The sequence below is a fragment of the Odocoileus virginianus genome, chromosome 2 (assembly GCF_023699985.2).
Source record: "Odocoileus virginianus isolate 20LAN1187 ecotype Illinois chromosome 2, Ovbor_1.2, whole genome shotgun sequence".
Taxonomy (NCBI): domain Eukaryota; kingdom Metazoa; phylum Chordata; class Mammalia; order Artiodactyla; family Cervidae; genus Odocoileus; species Odocoileus virginianus.
In genome coordinates, this window is record NC_069675.1 from 70554599 (window position 1) to 70576853 (window position 22255).

Here is a 22255-nt window from a genome sequence, read left to right on the forward strand (position 1 = left end):
ACTTACCCGGGCCCCACAGTGCGCTGCGATCTCCTCAAAGGGCGCCTTCTGGAACTTCTCCACCACCTGTCGCCGCCGTTCCCGCTCTTGCTCCTCAACAGCCACGCTGTCCACTGTGGCAGAGAGCCGGGTCAGCACGTGGGTCCTGCCCGCTGATGCGGCCCCAGATGGCCACCAGCTTTCCCCTCTGCCGACGAGGGGCAGGGTGGCACGGAGGGTGCAGTGCCATCACTTGGTCCTGGGAGGGCTAGACCCTTTCCTGATTCTGCCCGAGAGCTCAGCCCCCTTCCCTGAGAGTCTGAAAACTAGTTAAGTAGACCCTTAATCGGGGCTAAAGCTCCATGTAGCTGCACTTGCTACTGGGACTTTCTCTCTCTCTCTCTTTTTTTTTGGTGTGTCCTATTCAGAATTTTATTTCAAAATGATGATTCACTTCCCCACTCACATAAATGTATTGTACATTCCCACTCCTTTGAGACTTTAAATGAAATGTTTTCATCTTTATCAAGAGTTAACTGACATATAACATGGTATAATTTTAAAGCACCAGATGTTATGATTTGATACAGATATGTATTGTGAAATTATTACTACAATAATTTTATAAATAATTATAACATATCTGCCACTGGGACTCTTAAACTAAGTTTCTGGAGCAGGGTACTATGGGGGTAACATGAAAAGGGACATTAACAATGGAAAAGACAATGAAAAACCCCTAAGGCAGAGCAGTCTGAGGCCATTTAGTTTAAGGCTTCTACATATTCCTCATGGCCTCCAAAATGAAAAAAAGATATATATAGAGAAAGGTATGAAGTATGTTCATCATGCCCAGCTTAAAAATACAGAGCAGTGAAACATTCAGAAAGAGTACCAAGAATGATGACAAAAATAAACATTTGTTATCAGCAGAAAAATTCTCTAATTCGGGATACTTTACTACCCAATAATTCAGATGAGGTAATAATACCGCATTTTAAAATCCACTGCCATTATTATGTATTAATAGGATTTGGTCTTAATAGCTTTCATTGATCAGCTTGCTCTTTTGTATCATACGCCACCAAAAAAATTGTCAAAGTATTTATACAAATTAAAATTCCTTTTTTACTGTCTGATTGGCCATAACCCTCAACCAGATACTTTTAACGGCAACCGTTAGTAGAAAAAGGGTTCCTGGCATAGGACACTGACCCCTGTTAAGAGGGGGGACTTTTAATTGCAGCTTTGGTAGTTGTGAAGAGTTTAGAGGAAACTGCCAGGCTCTCCCCTGACATCTGTGTGAACCACGCTTGGGAGGGCAGCAGACAAGTCTCAAGCACAGCCACACACACCCCAGGACCCAGTCCCACCTGCCTCTCTTCGGGGGCCTCCCACTCACCAATGGCCTTCTTCAGCGTCTCGTAGGTGATCTCCTCGGCAGGCACTCGCTGTGGGAAAAGGGAGAGAAGTGCACAGAATGCTCAGGAAGGTGGAGAAGGGGAGGGAGGAGGCGGCAGCCTCAGCTTCCTCAGTTACCTGGTAGCCCCTTCACTTCTCAGAAGACTGTCCCAGTGGGCAGAAACTCCCTCAGGACACCCGCATTCTTGCCAGGGTCTCTGGAAGCTCTGTGCCTCTAAGCAGGCACAGACCCGCTAACTGGAGGGGAGCAGTGAGCGATGGAGGCCATTCCTCATGAGCCACCAGTCTCACCTGAAGGAACTCACTGTCCCTTCCCTCTCCTCTCCCTCCTCCCAGAGAGTCCGCTTAAGTCCCCTGGGAAGAAAGCACTGTAATTCAAACAAGTTTTCAGAAAAATGTCACAGAAAATATTCAAAACAAGAGAAGGCGGTTAGCAAACATAATCTCCTATGAAAATTTCAAAAACTGACTAACATTTTTGTTCCCTTGTGGCTCAGCTGGTAAAGAATCACCTGCAATGCAGGAGGCCTGGGTTCAAGCCCTGGATTGGGAAGATTCTCTGGAGAAGGGAAAGGCTACCCACTCCAGTATTCTGGCCTGGAGAATTCCATGGACTGTCTAGTCCATGGGGTTGCAAAGTCGGACATGACTGAGTGACTTTCACAACAACATATGTGTAGGATTCGCGGCGAGTCACTCAATTGCACCTGCAAAATATGTTATCATAGAGAACAATTGTTTTACTCTGAAGACTCATTCACTCTGAAGGTTTATTCTTTGTATGTACATTCATCCATCCGTTCACCCATCCATCCACTGTCAGTATTGACCAACATCAGGTGGAGACAGGGAACCATGCGGTAGTGAGAGAATAAAGGAAGACAGATCACAGGCTAAGGGCAGGTAGAGAGCAGCTGATGGAGGAGGTGGGCCACAAGCTGGGCACTGAAGAAAGGGAGAGTCATGAATGTGGAGGTGGAGAGGAAGGGTGATTGCAACATGGGATTCCATACTAGCAAAGACACGGAGATGAATGAGATAGCAGGGGGGAGACTGAATACAGACCAGCCAGACAGGAGGGGAGACGAAATGGCCAGGCACCCCTGCTTCCAAATGGCTCTGAATGCCAGGCACTGGGTTGGGAATTTGACCAAACCAGCATTTGTTGATCACCTGCTACGAGCCCGGTATTTGAGGGTTACAGGGAGTCACCGAGGGACTCTGGAGGAGTGGGGAAGGGGTATGGTGGGCTGGCTTGTAAACCTGGCTTGTGACCCACCTCCCCCATCAGCTTCTCTCTACCTGTTCTTACCCAGTGATCTGTCTTCCTTTACGCTCTCACTACCCCATGGTTCCCTATCACTTCACCTGTGAATATCTGATGTTGGTCAGTACTGACAGCAGATGGATGGGTGGATGGATGGACAGACAAAGAATAAACCTTCAGAGTGAATGAGTCTTCAGAGTAAAAGTGTAAAAGGAAGTGGAAAAGCGTGGCAGAGGGTGGAGGCCCCCACATCTCTGCTCTAGCTACTCAGACATACCTGGGCTGAGCTGACTCTCAAAGAGGGGGAGGAACCCGTGTCAGTGATGGGGAGGCCAGCAGGGAGCAGGTGGCTGTGTACCCAGAGGAGTATTTCTCTTCCTTCTGCTGCTTTACTTTATTTATCCTTTTCTAAGGGTCTCTCAACTCTTGGGAAGGAAGAATTATAACTACGGAGGGGACAGCAGCCAACTACACTGTGGTCCTAACACGTGTGAGTCTTCCAGACCTGCAGAACCAGAAGGGCCTTGGAGGACACCTGGCTCAACCTCATTCCACTTCTTCAGTTAGCCCGAGTCAGAGCTTCCTTCCTTCCATGGGCTTCCAGACAAGCCTTGAAAAGCCCTGCCCTGGAGGTCTGCCCCAGTAACTGAGGAGTTGAAGGAATGGCTGAGGGCATGGTTGGGGGAGGCTTGATCTTGATCCCATTGATTTGTCTTTGCCCCAAGCCCACTGGGGAGAGGCTGGGTGTCCAAGCTGCCCTCCATGGCTATGCCAGGCTGTTCTTGCTGAAGGACCCTGCACATCTTGTCCCAATTCCACCCAGATGTATGTCCTCCTTACTTCTTGCTAAGATCCCTCTCATCTCTATTAATTCCCTTAATTGGCAGTGAAGTGTGAAAGTCACTCAGTCGTGTCCAACTCTTTGCCACCCCATGATTATACAGTCCATGGAATTCTCCAGGCCAGAATACTGGAGTGGGTAACCTTTCCCTTCTCCAGGGGATCTTCCCAACTCAGGGATCGAACCCAGGTCTCCCGCATTGCAGGCGGATTCTTTACCAGCTGAGCCACAAGGGAAGCCCTTAATTGACAGAGTCACCATTAAAAGCATCTGTACTGTGGGGAGGGGATAAATTGGGAGATTGGAATTGACATATACACACTACTATATATGAAATAGAAAATTAATAAGGACCTACTGTATAGCATGGGAACTATACTCAATACTCTGTAAAGGCCTATATGGGAAAACAATCCAAAAAAGAGTGGATATATGCATATGTACAACTGATTAACTTTGCTGTACAATGGAAACTAATACAACATTGTACAACTACACCCCAACAAAAAAAAACTATAAGAAAAACAAGAGTACTGTGTCCTGAAGCTTCTGCTCCCCCGGGAGGCCTTTCTCCCTCCTCTCTGCCCTGCCCCCATTTCTTTCTCATTTGAGGGAGTAAATTTGGTATTTCCACTAGGACTCCTTATTCTCTCTTACTTGTGGGTACATCTGCTTTATTTTATGAGGCAGAAGTAATTATAGCAGAAGAGATATCACATGTTAATTTAAACAGAAGAGATGATAGAAGAAACAGCGATCTTTAAGCCACATCGTTCTCTTTAAAAAGCACCTTTCTTGACATATATGGAAGAGACATTGTGAAAGCTATTTTTGCCTTCATCTTCTGCCTGAGGCCTTCCAATTTCCAACACGGATCAGGTTTACCTCCATTGTGAATGGGGAATGACAACCAGCAAACCTTTCAAGACTGATTTTTAGAACATCCTCATGGGAGTGTATGGAGGTTCAATTACTTTTTCCAGATGGATGGAAATGTCTAGGATATATATGATGAGAGTCAGAAAGAAAACAGCACTTACTTGAGAAATTTACCTTCCATGCATCCTTAAATGCATAATGCAGTTAAGGGGGCTGGATCATGGAGTGTTTGACCACCTGATCAAGAAGGACACTCACCTCCTCCTTCTCTGGGCTGTTTCTCGATTCCACCTCCACCTGCAGGGAAATGGTCTCTCCAATGCTCTTCCTCTTGGATAAGCGATCCTCATCTGGGAAAAGAGAAGCCTGGAAGCTACAGTCCCCCAGCCCGGGAGAGGGAGCCAGAAGCATGCCTCCAGCACCATCTCCCATCTTCCCGTCCTCCCTCCCCCAACCCCTCCTGGCTTGGCTGGGTCCTCGGAGGGTTCAAAGGGATTTATACCCTGAGGGCTACAGCTGGAGTTTATAGAGGACTGAGCGACTTCTTTGCCCCTCTTAGGCTGGTGAGTTTTGTTCTTTAGAGCTAAGATTTTGCAATCATTGATGAGCACAAAGAAGCTGCTTATGACCAGAAAGCATGGGCGTCGCCTGCTAACAGCTCCAGCCGCTGTCATTTGCGTAGCATTTGCTCCTACAGGCATTCGCGTCTTCCCTCTAAGGCAGGTATTGTTAACATTCCTATTTTACAGCCAAGGCAACTGAGACTCAGAGATGCCAACGGACTCAGCTAAGAATTTTCAGGAGGGAAGCTGCAGAGAATTGGGTCTCTGACTCCGCAGGCCATGGGCGCTCTTTACAGCACAGTGAGGGGTCTCCCACGCACAAGCCAGGCTATCTTGTGGGCCAGTTACTCCAAGGACCCTGCACGGAGGGGCAGAGGTGGGGAAGTTGAGGATCTCACCACGGAGTCCCAGTGTGACATCCAAGTTGCCGTAGAAGGTGACGGAAGAGCTCACAGGTCCCTTTCATTCCTGCCCTTACCTGGCCAAGAAAAGCCAGAGGCAGGCTTGGAAGTGCTCGAGCAAGGCTCCTACCTGTCAGCTGAGGGATGTAGGGCACACAAAGCCTGTCGGCATTGTAACCACTGCCACCCAGGACTTCACTGATCTTGCTCTGGCGGAAGAGCAGCTCAATCACCACTCCGTCAAGGTTGTGAGTCAGCCTGGGAGACAAGAGAGCGGGGAGAGGCACGTGAGAGCCCTGGGTAACAGGCCGACTTCTGGATGCCCTTCCTTATTATAAATGTAACACTCAAGGGAGTGCCCTGGTGGCCCAGTGGTTGGGATTCCAGGTTTTCACTGCCATGGCCTGGGTTCAATCCCTGGTTGGGGAACTCAGATCCTGCAAGCTGTAGCAAGTAACACTTATTATACGAAATGAAAGACGAGTGAAAGGAAAAAAAAAAAAAAAACATCTGCAGTCCCACTTCCCAGAGAAAACCATATCCATATTTTGTGTAGGCTCCCTCAGTCATACACATTTATGCACACATGCAAACATTCCCCTACCCTCCACAGTCCTGTTCCAGGACCTATTTTATTCACCTAGTATGCACTGACTATTTCACATGAACTACTCTTCCAAAACATTGTGGGTGGGCTACCAGTTGTCTAATGGTATGGACAGGCCATAATTTATAAAGCCATCCTTTATTGTGGGATATTTTGTTTTTGCAGAATATCTTTTCCTTGAGTTCCCCTGATGTTGAAGTGACGCTGGCCCACAGACTACAGTCTTGAGAAGGCTGCTTGGATTGGTGGAGTGCCTTCTCCAGGATGTGCTCCCCTGGGCTTGGCCAAAGTATCTAGAGGCTCTATCCCATACTTGATCATACAGCATGCTGAGACAGCTCAAGGCGGGGATCACAGTCACGTGAGGGGGATTAAACTTGACCCAGGACTTCTGCGTCACAGGCAGGGTCCTTTTTCTGCCTGTGAGCCCATAGAAGCCCGAGTCCCTGGCCTCAGGTCACCCACTTTCTTGCTCAGATGCCCTGGGTGTTTTCTTGACCGTGTTCCCGCTGTGATCCTTACCTGGGCCTCTCCACAAACACGTCCTCCGGAAGCATATATGGGGCCTCTTTCTTCCTGGTCTCTATCACCTGAGGTTTGGGAGGAATTGAGAGAGGAGCTGGGTTCAGTGGGGAGAGGGAGATGCAAACGGGCCAAGAAAAGAGCTCCCGCCCCAACAGAGTACTTCCTCTCTCCCACGCAGTCCCTGGCAGAGCCCCCAGAGCTGAGGGAGAAACTCAGACCACCTAGGACCTCGGGGCAGCTCAAGAAGCCCAGGAGGACTGCTCAAGCTGTCTGTAGTGACACACACGCACTGAATGTCCTCCATAGACAGGGCACTTTGCTCCCAGGAGAGTTCAGTGTCTTGCTCCCATGTCCTATTCCTGTTTTCTGTTTATGCGTGAGAGAGGAAGCAGATCGCACTGTTCCCAAAACCCACAGGCACCCAGAGCATCCTGATGGAAAGCGACACAGTGAGTTTCCCTCATCATCCTTTGCAAATTTTTGACAAGAAAAGTGACAGCTATTAAGATGGTGAGAAGTGGGAGGACAGTTGGCAACAAAGTACGTGCAGGAGGTGAGGAAGCCATGAGGCAACTATTTGTACTGAAGAGGATGTCAGCATTGCTTTTCCTGTCCTCCTGGATCAGCCCACGGCTGGCAAGGTCCTGCTTCGTTCAGGGTGGTCTTTGGCACAGCAATACAGCATTTTCCTCCATGCCCCCCAGCCGGTCAGGTTAGCCGAGACCTCGGCTTTCTTGTTTACTTTTGTATGGCTGGTGTATTTTAAAGTTAATCCTACATATGATATCATTCTACCTATACACAGTTCAGTATGTTTTAAAATGTCTTTTTGCAATAACTGAGAACATTGGATTGTAGACTGGCTATAAGACAATACCAAGGCATAATCAGTCATTTAATTAACAATTTTATTATGTAAATAGCAGAGCAATTGAGCAGGAAGGTGTCCATATTTTTTTAGATATGAATACTGATGTATTTAGAGGTGAAACGATGTGATAATCAAGGTTTTTTTTAAGCATATTTCAGCAAAGGAAAAGAAAAAGAGACAGATGAAGCAAATGTGGAAAAACCTTCCTAAGTGTTTAATCTGTGTGATAGCTGTGTGGATGTTCACTGCCCTACTCACACTGCTTTTGTGATATTTGAGAACTTTCACAACAAAAACATTTTTTAAAAGTAGTTTCAGTCCCAGATGACCTGAGAGGTGTGTACATGTGTGCTTCTGGGGGTGAGGGGGGCATAGAGGGGCAGGAAGTAGAGGGGGGCAGGTAGCAGGCTGGGAAGAGGTACAGGATACTGACTATGTTTGATTGCACCCTGCTATGTCATGCCCTGCAGCAGAAGATGCTCTGCTGGGGATTTCTCATCATTAATTCTCATGCCTAGACTAAGCACGGAGCTCATACAATTCAGCAAAAGGTTTTTCTGGGGAAGCCCCAAGTCAAGGGCCTCCTGAGCTCTTGGGGTCATGAGGACACCAACCTCATGGATGTGCTGGCAGAAGGCAGGCACCGTCGTGAGTTGGCTGATAAGGTTCAGGTAAGCGGCGCCCAGTGCGTAGAGGGCACAGCGGTTGTAAACAGGCAGGTTCTCTTCATTGACCTGGGCCACATCCTGGGACAAGACAGAGGGAACAACCCACTGTCCAGAGGGTGCCCACTCTCCACCAACCTCTCCCAACCTCCCTTAGAGATGACCCACCACTCTAGACGAAGTCTCTCCCTGCATTTGTCCCATAACCTTCTGGGGGACAGAAGTCACTGAAGCAAACGGTCCCTAGAACAATCCATGAGTTGGATGCCCATAAATACTCAAGTGGAGAAGCGATAACCTCAGTGCCCCACTTTGCAGTTCCAGCTGTAGCAACCTTGATTGTCCAAACCCTCATGAATCCCCACTTCAAGGATGCTGTCTCCTTCACTACAGACCTTGGATAATTCTTGGAGGACTGGATTGGTTTGCTATGCTGGATTCACACGTTAAACTGACAAAGCTATGAGAGTTACCAGGGGCTGGGACACAGAGGAATCTCACATTCTAGAATGAAGACTCTTATAGCATCTGGGTTGATCTTGCAGGATTTAGTACCATCAAGCAGGTAGCTAAAGAGTCTCTGTGACAGAATTCCCGGGTTCACCACCATTCAGAATATGATGCCCACTTAGCTTCAGGACCCTGTGGACCCTGGCCTTTGAGGTCTTAAGAACCTACTTCAATTCTTAACATCCTGGGGAGTGTACTTGCACCCAGGCAGACCTTGGAAGTCTAAACTGTGTCTAGTGCCACACTGGCTGCCTGAGAGTCATGACGGGGGCTTGTTGAATCTCTAGGTCCCCGAGCTTGGGTACAGTATGGGGATTATATATTTTTAGCAAGTGCCTAAGGCAATTCTGAAAGCACAGCTAGTTTTGGGAACCAGGTGACGTTTACACAAACAAATTTGTTTGGGAATCACTGCTTCCCTGGTAGCTCAGCTGGTAAAGAATCCACCAGCAATGCAGGAGACCCCAGTTCAATTCCTGGGTTGGGAAGATCCCCTGGAAAAGGGATAGGCTATCCACTCCAGTATTCTTGGACTTCCCTGGTGACTAAGATGGTAAAGAATCTGCCTGCAATGAGGGAGATCTGGGTTTGATCCCTGGGTTGGGAAGATTGCCTGGAAGAGAGCATGGCAACCCACTCCAGTATTCTTGCCTAGAGAATCTCCATGGACAGAGGAGCCTGGCGGGCCACAGTCCATAGGGTCACAAAGAGTTGGACTGAGCGACTAAGCACAGCACCAGGCTATGAGTACTCTCTTAGTAATCTATGAAGTCTCATTCAGACCTTGCAAGAGACCTGAAATACTATGGGTGAAGTGATGTTTTTGAAAGATCCTGTTCCCTGGGTCTCCTTTACTCTGAGGATGGGTCAAAGCCATGAATTCAGCATTCTTTGGTGGTTACCCCAGCAGGACCATGGTTTGTGGTCTTCAGAGGCATGGCCGATTAAGGGCACAACATACCTGGGCTCCAAAACACAGTAGTTAAAACAGTGGCCACTTGGCACTCTCATTAGTGTTCAAACAGGTCCCCTCCCCTGACCCTAACCTCTGTGTCCTGCCCGCACCAGGCCCCACCTGGACGGCCAGCACCAGGCGGATGAGGTCCACCACCACCTCCTCATTGGCCAGCTCGATGCTGATGAGTGCCAGCAGGCCATAGAGCGCCTCGTAGTGCTTCTGTAGGTTCGTTTCCTCCTTACAGCTCAGGTAGATGTGTCTGTAGAGCTGCTGGGAGTGCTGGAGAAGTGGGTGAGGGTGGGGGCAAGGCCACGGTGGATGGGGACAGGAGGGGTCAAGGGCATGGAAGAGCAGTCTGAAGGGGGTGACGCAGCTCCACCTCCTTCCTCCTGTACCCCCCCTCCGTCCTCAGGGACAGGATACCTTTACAGTAGACCCCAGTGGAATGGAGCACACGCAGGAATATGTGCTTAGGGAAGGTGGGGCCAGTGAAACCAGCAACAAAAGCTGCCGCCCAAACACAGGGGAAGATGGTCAAGCGATGGTCTTCCTCTGGCTTGGGATGAGTATGAACTGGGGGCTTGATTCCCTAGAGGGGTCGGCTGGTCATTCTGACTAATCATAGTCAGAGAGGAGGAAGCGGGCTCTGTAGGCATGGCCAGTGGTGATGGCCGCTGGGGGCTCAAGGCTGGGGTCCACAGGGCCTGACCCACCCAGGTTTCAATGTGTCTTGAGGACACGCTTGCTCACCTTCTTCATGAAGATGGTGTCCTGCCGGGAGCACTTGTCCACTTTCAGCTTCAGAATAGAGATGTCACTGAGGGTGCTGTGGGGGGACAAGAGGGGTCACCTGAGACCTGGGGTGAGGCCAGCAGGGCTCATGTGGTATCACTGGGCTCTGCCCCAGTCCTTAGCTGTACTAATGTCTCCCTGTGTCTTCCCACCCAGGTTCTTAGCCTGATTGCCACTTTCTCTCAAGTTCTCAAGCTCCTGTCTCATTTTTAAAAAACTGATCCAGATTACCTTCTCCCTCACTTTCTTTCCTCCCTTTCAGCCCCCAGGCTACTGATGACCCTGCATCCTCTTCTTCCCTTCCTACCAAAGAGCTCCCGTGAGTACCTGCTCTTTATCTCCCAAATCTCCACTCCCTCCTTCCCTCTCTTAGACACAAGCACCCTTTCAATCTCCTTCCCTTGCAAGAATCCTGGGTCCACGTCCATGGTCAACTCCTTGGTGAGGGGTCCCCACTGAAGATCTGCACTGTCCTCCCACCTGAGGGTGAGACCCTAACGGGAGCCTTCTCCCCCATCACATATCAAATTGTGGCAGAGGGGGAGACCCCAAGTTCACCTGATGGTAGAGAACTTGTGACGGTTGCCATGACGATCAATGAAACTGATGAGAATCTCTAGAACGAAGAGACGGATCTCTGCGTCCTCCATGAGGGCGGTGGAGAGAAGGCGGTCAAGGAAGTTGCTGGGCAAAGCTGACATCATGTTGTTGCTCTGGAAGCCAGTGGATACCTGCAAGGGAGCCCGGGACTGCATGCCTAGGAATACTGGTCCTCCTGGCAGCAGGGAGGAGATGGAGAAACAGCCAGCAGAAGCTGGGTCCCAGGCACCCATCATCTCTAAACATCCCCCAGTCCAGTTCCCCCTGTCCTTCACCTTAGGCAGCTTTGGGGAACCCTCCATCATCTACTGAGGCAACCTGCCAGCTCACTTTAGCTGAGCAGATGGGGACAGTATCCAGGGACATTAAACTGCTAAAAGCAAGCAGAGGATGAGCATTGGAGGGGAGCAAGGAGCCAGAGAGTATCTGAATCTAAAGTTCCAACCCATTACGGCACACACAGTGAATGTTCACCATGAACACACTTCATCAGGAGCATGAACAGCCATAAAGAAAAGGAGAGATAGCGGAAGAACTTACAGCTGGGTTGGCGAATTAGAACCCACAGACATAGTCACAGTCAGAGAACACACATAGAGTTTGTTTACACCTCTTCTAGCTAGGCCATGATGGTGGTCTTTGGATTAAAGCCTGTTGGCATACTGAGACATCTCATCTGCGATGTTGTCAAAAAACAGCCAAACAGATTTACTGTTAAGTCCATATTGCAAAACAATGCCTGTGATGATTCAGCAGGCCCTTGAGGCTCTGGTAAAGCCTAGTGGCATCAGTGTTCACTGAAGGGGGATGTATTTAAGGTGTGTCCCCAACCATCACCTTGGTAAGATGCTGGGTACAAAATTAACCAGGGTAAACTCAGCAAAGAAATGGCAAGAATACACAGACCAAGGAGGTAGCCAGATGAGGGTATCAGTAGAAAAAGCCTTTCTAATAAGGGGTGACATGAAAGGTGTGGGCTGGGAAGTGGGGACGGAAGGCCTGATCAGGAGCAAGGGGGCTGTGCCGACTAGCATGGTTAACACAAAGACAGGTTGAGGGATGATATGGAGGTTCTAGGGAGGGAATGGGTACTAAGGGCCTTCCAAGTTCAGTCTGAGAAGTTCGATGTCTGGATGTACATCAATTGAAAACTGAGATCCACTCTTTAACAAGGAGCAATCCATGAGGAACAACATTTCTAGAAAATTCTTCTTGGTTGTATTTAAGATAGGTAAGGAGTGAGGGAGTAACCAAGAGAGTAATCTAGTTGTGAAATGTCCAGAGTTTAGGCCAGGGCTGTGCACAAAAATACCTGTGGCGCTTGTTATAAATACACATTCTAGGACCTCACTCAAACTGATGGTTCAAAGTCTCTAGGGAATCTATATATTAAACAAGCTGATCATGGGAATGGCATTTGAGAACAATAAATCTAGGCTCCAGTGATGGCTGCAAAGATGGAAGGAAGACAAATGCAAAAATATTGCTAAATGGAGGGTGGGGGCGGAGATTCCCTGGTGGTTCAGTGGTTAGTTAGCACTTGGCACTTGGCACTTTCACTTTTGGGTCCCAGATTCAATCTCTGGTCAGGGAACTAAAGTCTTGCAAGCCATATTTGCATGGCCAAAAAACTTTTAAAGATAATTTTTAAATTAAATTACCTAAAATAATTATAGTTATTATTTTTAAAAAACTGATAAAGGTAAAGATGGTGACTGGGAGACTGAGGTGTGCATAAATGCCAAAGGAGAAACAGGTGGAGGGCACCTGGTGAGATACCTGGAAGGAGAAAGAGCAGGAACCAGTAGATTCCATCTCAATACAGAGATAAGGTTTCAGTGACAAGACCATCAGTATCTGAGAAGGTATCTTTGTGAAAGTTAGAAACAGGTGTCCTGCCTGCTCTGGATAACCTAGCCTTGTGGGTGCCCAGCCTGCCTAGTGAGTGGAACACAGGTTAGATTTCAGTCCCCTACTCACCCCTCTGGCTGGATATGTTTGTGCAGTGTGCAACCTGTACAACAGAAAGTGGCAGCCTTCTCTTGGTCCCTTGGAAGGAGCTGCCTCCTGCGGAGGCAGAGCAGGAATGGGGACAGGAGAGGCTTACCTGAAGGAGGGATTTCAGCAGCATAATCTGGGTCAGTCGGTTCCTGTTCTCCCTATAGAGCAGAGATACAGATGATCACCAGGATGGTGGTACAGATACAGAAGACCCCACACTTGTGTGCCCAGTGCTCTCTTGTGATTAGATTCTCCACGAGGCTAAACCTGTTGGGTTACCCAGGACAGTGACTTCCAGAGGAATGACGCTGACCAGCCGGTGGTAAAGAACCTGCCTGCCAGTGCAGGACACATAAAGAGATGCAGGTTCAATCCCTGGGTCAGGAAGATCCCCTGGAGAAGGGCAGAGCAACCCACTCCAGTATTCTTGCCTGGAGAATCTCCATGGACAGAGAAGCCTGGTGGGCTACAGTGCATGGGGTCACAGAGAGTAGCACACAACTGAAGTGACTTAGCACACACCCCCCTCAAGGTGGGAGATTGTTACTGATGGGACAGTCAGTGGAGTTACGTAGGATCCAAAGGCCCATGAAAGGCTGTGGAGGGATTTGAGAGCAGAATGAGAGAAGATATGTGAGAGCAGAACCAGGGAAGTTAAGGTGGAGGAGGAAGACAGCCCAGAAACGTGGGAAGGGGAGTTGGCGGAATCCAAGAAGGGAGAAGAAAGTAGGGTAGACTCACCCAGTCCTCCCTGTCTCCATGGGATGGTGCAGGGAAGGCAGCGGAACCTTGCTCATGATGAAGAGGATCACCTCGGAGCGCTGGTAAGTAGGCAATGTGCTGGCAAAGGAGCCTGCGGGGAAAAGACAGAGGAGAGGGTTGGCTCTTGTAAGGCTGGCAGCTGCGGGGGGGCCCCTGCTCAGCCTTTCAGCCAAACAAACTACTGTGAGGAGTGCCAGCTGACTCTTCCAGGCTCCCATCCCTTGACCTGTTATTCCCGTGGCTATGGTGAAGGCCTGTGGGACCTAGAGGGGACGCTCCAGTGGCACTGGAACAGGAAGACTCTGAGGCCTTACAATTATGTGTGGACTTCAGAGTTCTCCCCTTCGATATCCATGTGCATACCCACAGTTTCCTCCCTGTCCTCTTTCCTTCCTTTTGTCTTTCTTTCTCTCACCTCCCCTCCAATACTTTGGCCACCTGATAGAAGAGCTGACTCATTTGAAAAGACCCTAATGCTAGGACAGATTGAGGGCAGGAGAGAAGGGGACGACAGAAGATGAGATGGTTGGATGGTATCACCGACTCAATGGACATGAGTTTGGGTAAACTCTGGGAGTTGGTGATGGACAGGGAGGCCTGGCGTGCTGCAGTTCATGGGGTCACAAAGAGTCGGACATGACTGAGCGACTGAACTGAACTGAACTGAACCTGTCCAATCGCTCAGACATGGAAGGATCAGGCAGGCCTAATGGGGACTAGGGTGCAAGAAGAGTTCACCTCTGTTAGCCTCTGATCTGAACTCCAGGCTGAGAAACCCAGGGAGATTGTTCTGTGATCTAACTCAGGCCTGGCCCCAGGGATGCTGTGAGCTGTGTGCACTGTATGCTGACTCCACTTCCTCCAGTGTCCGTGCATTAACACGAAGTGCGAGGGTGCGTGCTTAGTCTATCAGCCGTGTCCGACTCTTTTCGACCCCATGAAAGGCAGCCCGCCAGGCTCCTCTGTCCATGGGGATTCTCCAGGCAAGAATACAGGCAAGAATACTGAGTGGGCTGCCATGACCTTCTCCAGGGGATCTTCCCCAGCCCAGGGATCGAACCCAGGTCTCCTGCATTGTAGGCGGATTCTTTACCAGCTGAGCTACCAGGGAAGCCCTAACGCGATGTTGAGTGGATGACAAACCTACAAGGCCAGGGACTAACATCCTTGGGGGAATGGGGACTGCCCATCTGCCCCTTCTTCAGCAGGTCTAGCCCGGTCGACTCCCCCCGCCACTCCCAGGCCCCGCCCCTCCCGGGGCTCACCTATGGTCTTGATGACTGCCTCCTGGAACATGCGCTCTTCGTGTTCCTTGATGATCTTGGTGCCGAGGCTGATGGCCCCGTCGTAGCTCCCAGTCAGAGCGTAGTCGATGCTGAGCCGCAGCTGCCTCAGCAGAGTGTTGAACATCTCCAGCACCGTGGGCCCTGAGCGTAGCGGGGTGGGAGACCTGACATCTGGGGCTGACACTCCTGGCTCACTGTCCCCTGCCCAGGCTTACTGGGCAAGCCCAGGCCCACTTCCAGCCAGGGGCTTCCTCTGACCCCCCACCTTCCCCGGCTGAGTTCTCCTCCTGGATAACTGCTCTGACACCTCCCTACCCTTGCCCTTTTCTGGAAGGAGGGACAGCCCACTGCTAAGGGCAGTTCTTCATCCTTGAGGGGGTTCCCAGCCCCCGTTCCGCTCAAGATCCCCCCCTTACCCACAGAGCCGGTGGCGGCGATGACGGCAGCTTCCGACAGGACCTCCACGATGCCCGCCCGCACCGTGGCCGCGCTGCGGCTGTTGGCATCCAGGTGGCTCAGGAGCTGCTGGATAACCAGGTGGGAGTGCTGCGGCTGGGGGGGAGGAAGACGTGCTGGTCCCCAAACAGCAACCCCCCACGTGGCCTCTGAGCCAGGGCAGCCCTCCAGGAGGACCCAAGGTTGTGTGGACAGAAAGTGAGGTCCCAAAGCTAGCGGGCACTAGAGGGGGCGCCCAAATACCCTGGCTCCTCTTCCTAAGTCTCTCCCCCCTCCGTGGTCCAAGGAGGAGTTGAGTCAAATCCCAATGAAGACTTGGATTTCCACGTATTTCCTGGGCCCTTTCACTTCAAGTGGGTCAAAAGTCAGTTTAAAAATACTGTCTTCCTTTTCATTTCCCCCAGGTCCCAGGTCTTAAAGTAAGGGCCACAAGCGGTCACATGGTTTAATCCAGTGCTGCTCAAAGTGTGGCTGATGGTCTGGTGCCAATTCAAGATCTGTCTGATGCCCATTTACATTGAGCTAAGGACAGAAATTGAGAGTAAGTGTTGAGTAAGCAATCTGACAAAGCCATGGCAGCCAGTTACGGTCTGTGGGTTTATATTTAGCATGAGGTTTTTCACTTACTTTTTCTAGGAATTCTTTTTGTGTTTTATAAAGCATAAGTCTCTGACATATTAGAAATAAAATGTTTTAAACCAGTCCTTCTCCACGACTAGGCCAAGCAGCACCAGTTCAGATGACTAGGGGCTGGTTTTCTCCAGGTGTGCACCATCCCACTCCCAGGGGTACCCTTGACCAAGGGGACAAGCTGAACCTGGAGAACCATCATACCTGAATTGAGTACATGATGATTTTAAAGCAACGGATGGCGAACACCTTGGGTTCCCAAAGAGAATGGTTATCCAGATGGCTGTGAGGGAAAAAATGTGGAGAGTAACTATGAAATGCAGGTGATGCGAAGAAGGAGGAGAAGTCTTGGTGGGAACATAACCTGTCCTGAGAGACTCAGTCCCTCTTGAAGCTTCCAGGTAAGTAGCAAGGGCTTTCAGGTGCAGGTGAGAGAACCATGAGAAGTCAAGAAACAGGGTCTGTGGCTGTGGACTTAGGAATGAAGCCGAGTGCCTTCCTTTAGCCTTGGGACTCCTGCCAACTCCTCTCCCCAAAACTGTGATTGGCCACTACGTGGTAGCTTTTGATGCCACAATGCAGAAGAATGTGGGCACAGAGAAGGGACCAACTTGGCCGCAGCCCCTCAACTGTGACACCTGCTTCCTTCCTCCCGAGTCAGCAAGGAGGTGCTGGACCTGAAACAGTTCAAAGCTGGAGGCCGGTGGGCAGGGAAGGGGAACACTCACATGAGAACAGGCTTGATGGCGTTTTTGATGTTGCCAAAGGCAGCCCGGCCCAGCAGTTCCCGAAGGCACCTCTCAGCTAGCTCTGCCGGGTTCTCTTTCTCCTTCTCTGGTGCTTGGAGAGGGGAGGGGGACCGGCTGCGGAAACACACAGCCCGTGGGTGAAGAAGGATGGAATGCACAGTCTGAGAGTCAGCTTTGTGCAGGCTTCCTGTGCTTCCCTCATGCAAATGGACCCAGAAGGACAAGCAGGAACTTGATGTAGGCTGTGCAAGGTCACAGGGAGATGACAAAGCTCTCAGAAGTTGAATGGGGTAAGGAAGCCCAGAGTGGAGAAAGATGGTGGGAGGAGGGATAAAGTTCTTTTTCTGGACACCCTAGGGATAGACCTGATGGGTCTCTATGGGAAGGAAGGTGCCCTGAGCACCATGGACATGGGGAGGTGCAGACCATAGGTATCTCCATGTCCCCAAGGCTTTGGAAGGGACAAGAGATGAGATAAGAGAGGGATGCAAGCAGAGTTGAAGAAAGCAAAAGAAGAGGGGAGAGAGGAGGGAGGGCAAAAAGCAGGAGGGAAAAAAAGAAAGGCTCAGGAGGGAAAAATGGGTGCTGGCTTGGGTGTGACTCAGTGGTACCCGAGTCACAGGGAGTGGGCTCAGATCTGGACAGGAGTCCCAGGATTCCTCATCCTTAGACCACCTGAGACCACCAAGGAGCTTGTCAGAGATAATGCTATTCCAGGAACAACCACCAGAGGGCATACTAAATTTCCCAACCAGCTCTAGTAACACAGTATCAACGGAAAGAAAGTGGGGAACTCAGATCTTCACTTGGTGTCACGCAGAGCGGAGGTGGACAGCACCAGGAACCTTTCTCTCCATCCCATTTCACAGAGGGAAAGAGCAAGTGGCATGAACAGGATGAATTCATGTCTGGGGGTTCCCAGATTAAAATCTAATATCTGGAGCTCATGTCAAATGGCTGCTGGCTGCTGGGCATTTTTTAAGGACCTGAAATATCATTAGGAAGTGAGGGAGAAGAAGGGCCCTCTTCAGCAAATTGAACCATGTTGTTCAGTTGCTAAATCAAGTCCGATTCTTTGCAACTCCATCAACTGCACCAGGCTCCTCTGTCCTTCATTATCTCCTGAAGTTTGCTCAAACTCTTGTCCATTGAGTCAGTGATGCCATCCAACCATCTCATCCTCTGCCACCTGCTTCTCCTCTTGCCCTAACTCCCAGCATTGGGTTCTTTTGGCATTTAAAAACCTCTTTGTCCTGCTGCTTCTTGAAAGACCGAGGAAACCCGACTCTTGGTTTTTTGTGTTCAGCACACACTCACCCCAGGGAGCCCAGCACCATCACTGCTTTTCCTTCAGGAATTCAGACCTTAGGGGGTACAGAGGGCTAGCAGAAGGACAGAGCCAACGTTCCCAAGGAACCAACTTTGGGTGTGCTGTGGAACAAGCCACAAACGCCAAGATCCCTGGCCTTGGAGCTAGGTTTTACTAACCAGCCCCAGCTGTCTGGTTGCCGAGCACCCTGGGAGGGCTGCAGAGTGGCCGTGCAAGCCGCTCCCTCGCCTGCTCACCTCTCTGCCTCCTCCACGTGTTGCAGATTGAAAAGCAGTGATGGCACGATCTTGTCCATATGCTGTGGGTCCCAGATATTGGCCTGCAGTTCGTCATTCACCGTCTTCCTCACCACTCCTTGTAGACCTTTGATGCCTGACATTCGGATTCTGTAAAGAAAAGGGGGACAGGGGCCATGACGTCTGCAAACCTTGGCAAGTCCAGCTTCTGTGACAAGGAGGGGAGCGCAGCAAGGGGTTTACAGATGCCCATAAAGGCAGAGGGGAGCCCACCTTCCACTCTTCGTGTGACTGGGCCTCCTGGCTGGCTGCCTGAAAGCCATGTCTTCCAGCTTGTCTTGGAGATTCCTTGACTGACCTTGCCCTGTACCACCCAGGTTTCATCCCTAAGGTGCCAGTTTTCTCCAGGCTTCTTAGTACCCAGCTGGGTTTTCTCCAGCTTGAGACTAAGATATAAGGGCCCAAAGGTTTGCCAAGAATTGACAAGGCAGAAACTAGGGTTGAGGGCAACTTACAGGGGGAAGAGATCTGGAGGGGGAGGCACAGAGCTGTCAGGCTCTCGGGCACAAGGGGGTCTTGGCTGGGACTAAACTGGCTGAGAAATCAGAGGACACGTGAGTAACAGCACAGAGTGAACCCCTTTTGCACAGGTCCATTCTCTGATGAAAGTGAAAGTCACTCAGTCGAGACCCACTCTTTGCCACCCCATGGAATTCTCCAGGCTAGAATACTGAAGTAAGTTAGCCTTTCCCTTCTTCAGGGGATCTTCCCAACCCAAGGATCGAACCCGGGTCTCCATTGCAGGCGAATTCCTTGCCAGCTGAGCCACAAGGGAAGCAATGGAGTAGCCCTCATGGTCAACAAAAGAGTCCGAGATGCAGTGCTTGGATGCAACCTCAAAAATGACAGAATGATCTCGGTTCGTTTCCAGGGCAAACCATTCAGTATCACAGTAATCCAAGTCTATGCCCGACCAGTAACGCTGAAGAAGCTGAAGTTGAACGGTTCTATGAAGACCTACAAGACTAGAACTAACACAAAAAAAGATGTCCTTTTCATTATAGGGGACTAGAATGCAAAAGTAGGAAATCAAGAGATACCTGGAGTCATAGGCAAATTTGGCCTTGGAGTACAAAATGAAGCAGGGCAGTATTAAGAAGAAGTGGCAATAATACATAGAAGAACTATACAAAAAAGATCTTCATGACCCAGATAACCACACAGGTGTGATCACCCACCTAGAGCCAGACATCCTGGAATGTGAAGTCAAGTGGGCCTTAGGAAACATCACTACGAACAAAGATAGTGGAGGTGATGGAATTTCAGTTGAGCTATTTCAAATCCTAAAAGATGATGCTGTGAAAGTGCTGCACTCAACATGCAGCAAATTTGGAAAATAGCAGTGGCCACAGGACTGGAAAAGGTCTGTTTTCATTCCCATTCCAAAGAAGGGTAATGCCAAAAAATGTTCAAACTACCACACAATTGCACTCATATCACACTAGCAAAGTAATGCTCAAAATTCTCCCAAGCTAGGCTTCAACAATACATGAACCGTGAACTTCCAGGTGTTCAAGCTGGATTTAGAAAAGGCAGAGGAACCAGAGATCAAACTGCCAACATCCGCTGGATCATCGAAAAAGCAAGAGAGTTCCAGAAAAACATCTACTTCTGCTTTATTGACTATGCCAAAGCCTTTGACTGTGTGGATCACAACAAATGGTGGAAAATTCTGAAAGAGATGGGAATACCAGACCACCTTACCTGCCTCCTGAGAAATCTGTATGCAGGTCAAGAAACAACAGTTAGAACCGGACATGGAACAATGGACTGGTTCCAAATTGGGAAAGGAGTACGTCAAGGCTGTATGTTGTCACCCTGCTTATTTAACTTATATTCAGGGTATATCATGCGAAATGCTGACTGGATGAAGCACTAGCTGGATCAAGATTGTTGGGAGAAATATCAATAACCTCAGATATGCAGATGACACTACCCTTATGGCAGAAAGCAAAAAAGAACTAAAGAGCCTCTTGATGAAAGTGAAAGAGAAGAGTGAAAAAGTTGGCTTAAAACTCAACATTCAGAAGACTAAGATCATGGTTTCCAGTCCCATCCCTTCATGGCAAATAGAGGAGGAAACAATGGAAACAGAGACTATTTTTTGGGCTCCAAAATCACTGCAGATGGTGACTGAAGTCATGGAATTAAAAGACACTTGCTCCTTGGAAGAAAAGCTATGACCAACCTAGACAACATATTAAAAAGCAGAGACATTACTTTGCTGACAAAGGTCCATCTAGTCAAAGCTATGGTTTTCCCAGTAGTCATGTATGTGAGAGTTGAACTATAAAGAAAGCCGAGAGCTGAAGAATTGATGCTTTTGAATTGTGGTGTTGGAGGAGACTCTTGAAAGTCCCTTGGACTGCAAGGAGCTCAAACTGATCAATCCTAAAGGATATCAGTCCTCAATATTCACTGGAAGGACTGATGCTAAAGCTGAAACTCCAATACTTCGGTCACCTGATGTGAAGAACTGACTCACTGGAAAAGACCCTGATGCTGGGAAAGATTGAAGGCAGGAGGAGAAGGGGATGACAGAGGATAGATGGTTGGATGGCATCACTGACTCAATGGACATGAGTTTGAGCAAGTTCCGGGAGGTGGTGATGAACAGGGAAGCCTGGTGTGCTGCAGTCCATGGGGTGGCAAAGAGTTGGACACGACTGAGTGACTGAAATGCACTGAACTGAGTATCCACTGTGCTGACCCAGGTGACAGGACAGCCCTGCGGGGGGGGGGGGGGGGGCCTCTTTCCTGGCTGTTTATTTCATCCTGAGGTTCCTTTTTTTAACCAAAACTTTTTCTGATGATAACATAAAACATGCTAATTATAGAAAAGTGCAAAGATGATTTATCCCCTGCCATCACCACTTAAAGATAATTATCATTGGCATTTTGGTGTCCTGCTTTTCTTCTGTGTATAATAGCTAACAGAATAAAGAACTTGCTGCATATCTAATTTGTATTGGTTTTTTTCACCCATAGCATTCTATTACAAGCATTTTCCTATATCATTAACTCACAAACACGTTGAATGGTTACTTGATACACTGTTATAAGAACTTTCTAAACTAGTCTCCTATTGGTCATTGGTTGTTTCTAAATTTGCTTCTGTAATAATGCTACAGTGGACATCCTTTTATAAAATGCTTTGTTGTTGTTGAGTTGCACAGTTGGAGTTGCTAAGCCAAGTCCGACTTTACTACATTCCAAATCATTGCCGTGAATGGAATTACTGAATCGAACGATAAGAAATAAAAGGCTCCCAATTTTGCCAGATTCCTCCCCCACCCCCATCACACAAGCTGCAGGAGATGGCTAGGACGTCCTCTCTGTTTCTGCCTCAGCACTGGGGATCTCATTTTAAACAACCGCTCTAATTTTGTAGCTCAGAAAAATCCTCACATCTTGTAGCCATTTCAACTCCTATACCCCTTATTGGAGTTGAGCAGTTCTTCTGAACATTTAGTTGCAATTTGTAACTTCAACTTCAGTTTTAAGTGCTGTTGCCAAGGTTCAATCCCTGGGTCCGGAAGATCCCTGGAGAAGGGAATGGCTACCCACCCCAGTATTCTTGCCTGGAGAATCCCACAGACAGAGGAGCCTGGAGAGCTACAGTCCATGGGGTTGCAAAGAGTCGGACACAGCTGAGAGGCTGAGTGCATGCGCACCAGGGTGCTAGGCTGAGCTTTTAACCCAGAGAACATAAATGGGCAGTGGGGTTTGCCTAATGCACCAAGATGCCCTGGCCCAGGACCAGTTAGACTGCTGGCAATGGACACAGATTCCCTGGGCAAACAGCTACTCCCATCCTGAGCCCCAGTCAGCACCCTGAGCCGAGGCTTTTCAGATTGGAGAAAAA

At 49.2% G+C, this 22255-nt stretch overlaps 1 protein-coding gene across 4 annotated transcripts in view; it reads right to left on the reverse strand.

Moving 5' to 3' along the window:
- EFR3B (EFR3 homolog B) overlaps positions 1–22255 on the reverse strand; it is a 95495-nt gene that overhangs the window by 5857 nt on the left and 67383 nt on the right. The window contains exons 6-21 of one of the 4 annotated variants that reach the window (XM_020870442.2): positions 18331–18480; positions 16744–16878; positions 16220–16298; positions 15346–15451; positions 14909–15070; positions 13623–13734; positions 12988–13039; positions 10839–11011; positions 10239–10314; positions 9606–9767; positions 7970–8101; positions 6482–6549; positions 5483–5610; positions 4647–4738; positions 1382–1430; positions 7–113 (exon numbers count right to left, since the gene is read on the reverse strand). In XM_020870442.2, the coding sequence (XP_020726101.1) occupies positions 7–113; positions 1382–1430; positions 4647–4738; positions 5483–5610; positions 6482–6549; positions 7970–8101; positions 9606–9767; positions 10239–10314; positions 10839–11011; positions 12988–13039; positions 13623–13734; positions 14909–15070; positions 15346–15451; positions 16220–16298; positions 16744–16878; positions 18331–18480 (1783 nt within the window). Of the gene's footprint in view, positions 1–6; positions 114–1381; positions 1431–4646; positions 4739–5482; positions 5611–6481; positions 6550–7969; positions 8102–9605; positions 9768–10238; positions 10315–10838; positions 11012–12987; positions 13040–13622; positions 13735–14908; positions 15071–15345; positions 15482–16219; positions 16299–16743; positions 16879–18330; positions 18481–22255 lie in introns of all 4 variants that reach the window. The other 3 variants (XM_020870440.2, XM_020870439.2, XM_070450852.1) reach the window with 3 other exon arrangements.